This window comes from Calidris pugnax, unplaced genomic scaffold, assembly GCF_001431845.1.
Source record: "Calidris pugnax isolate Ruff unplaced genomic scaffold, ASM143184v1 scaffold80, whole genome shotgun sequence".
Lineage (NCBI taxonomy): Eukaryota > Metazoa > Chordata > Aves > Charadriiformes > Scolopacidae > Calidris > Calidris pugnax.
In genome coordinates this window covers 3,041-3,453 of record NW_015090791.1, presented here as the reverse complement: position 1 = coordinate 3,453, position 413 = coordinate 3,041, and the positions used below count along the sequence as shown (strand labels likewise).

Genomic DNA, 413 nt, shown 5'->3' with positions numbered 1-413 from the left:
TTTTACCCCAAAAAGAGGTTTTGGGGGGGCAGAATGAGCTCCCCCCCCACCCCAAAAAAGGGGTCTTCAACCTTAAATCCCCCCCCTTTTTTTCCAAATTCACTCCTTTTTCCAGGAAAAATCCTGGGAGAAAGGGGCAGATTTTTTACACCACCCCCCAAAAAAAAGCTGTATTTTCCCCTTTTCTAAAGATTTTACCCCAAAAAGAGGTTTGGGGGGGGGCAGAATGAGCTCCCCCCACCCCAAAAAAGGGGTTTTCAACCTTAAAATGCCCCCCTTTTTTTCCAAATTCACTCAATTTCCCAGGAAAAATCCCGGGAGAAAGATGCAGATTTTTGACACCCCCCCAAAAAAAAAAATTTTCATTTTCCCCTTTTCTAAAGATTTTACCCCAAAAAAAGGTTCTGGGGGGG

The 413-nt window shown here is 44.3% G+C and overlaps 1 protein-coding gene across 1 annotated transcript in view; it reads right to left on the bottom strand.

Annotated features, from left to right (window-relative positions):
• LOC106902819 (alpha-actinin-4-like) overlaps positions 1 to 413 on the bottom strand; it is a gene marked incomplete at its 5' end in the record, with an annotated part of 18,931 nt that overhangs the window by 15,570 nt on the left and 2,948 nt on the right. Inside the window, one exon of the mRNA XM_014966624.1 lies at positions 72 to 123. Within this exon, the coding sequence (XP_014822110.1) occupies positions 72 to 123 (52 nt within the window). The remainder of the gene's footprint in view (positions 1 to 71; positions 124 to 413) is intronic.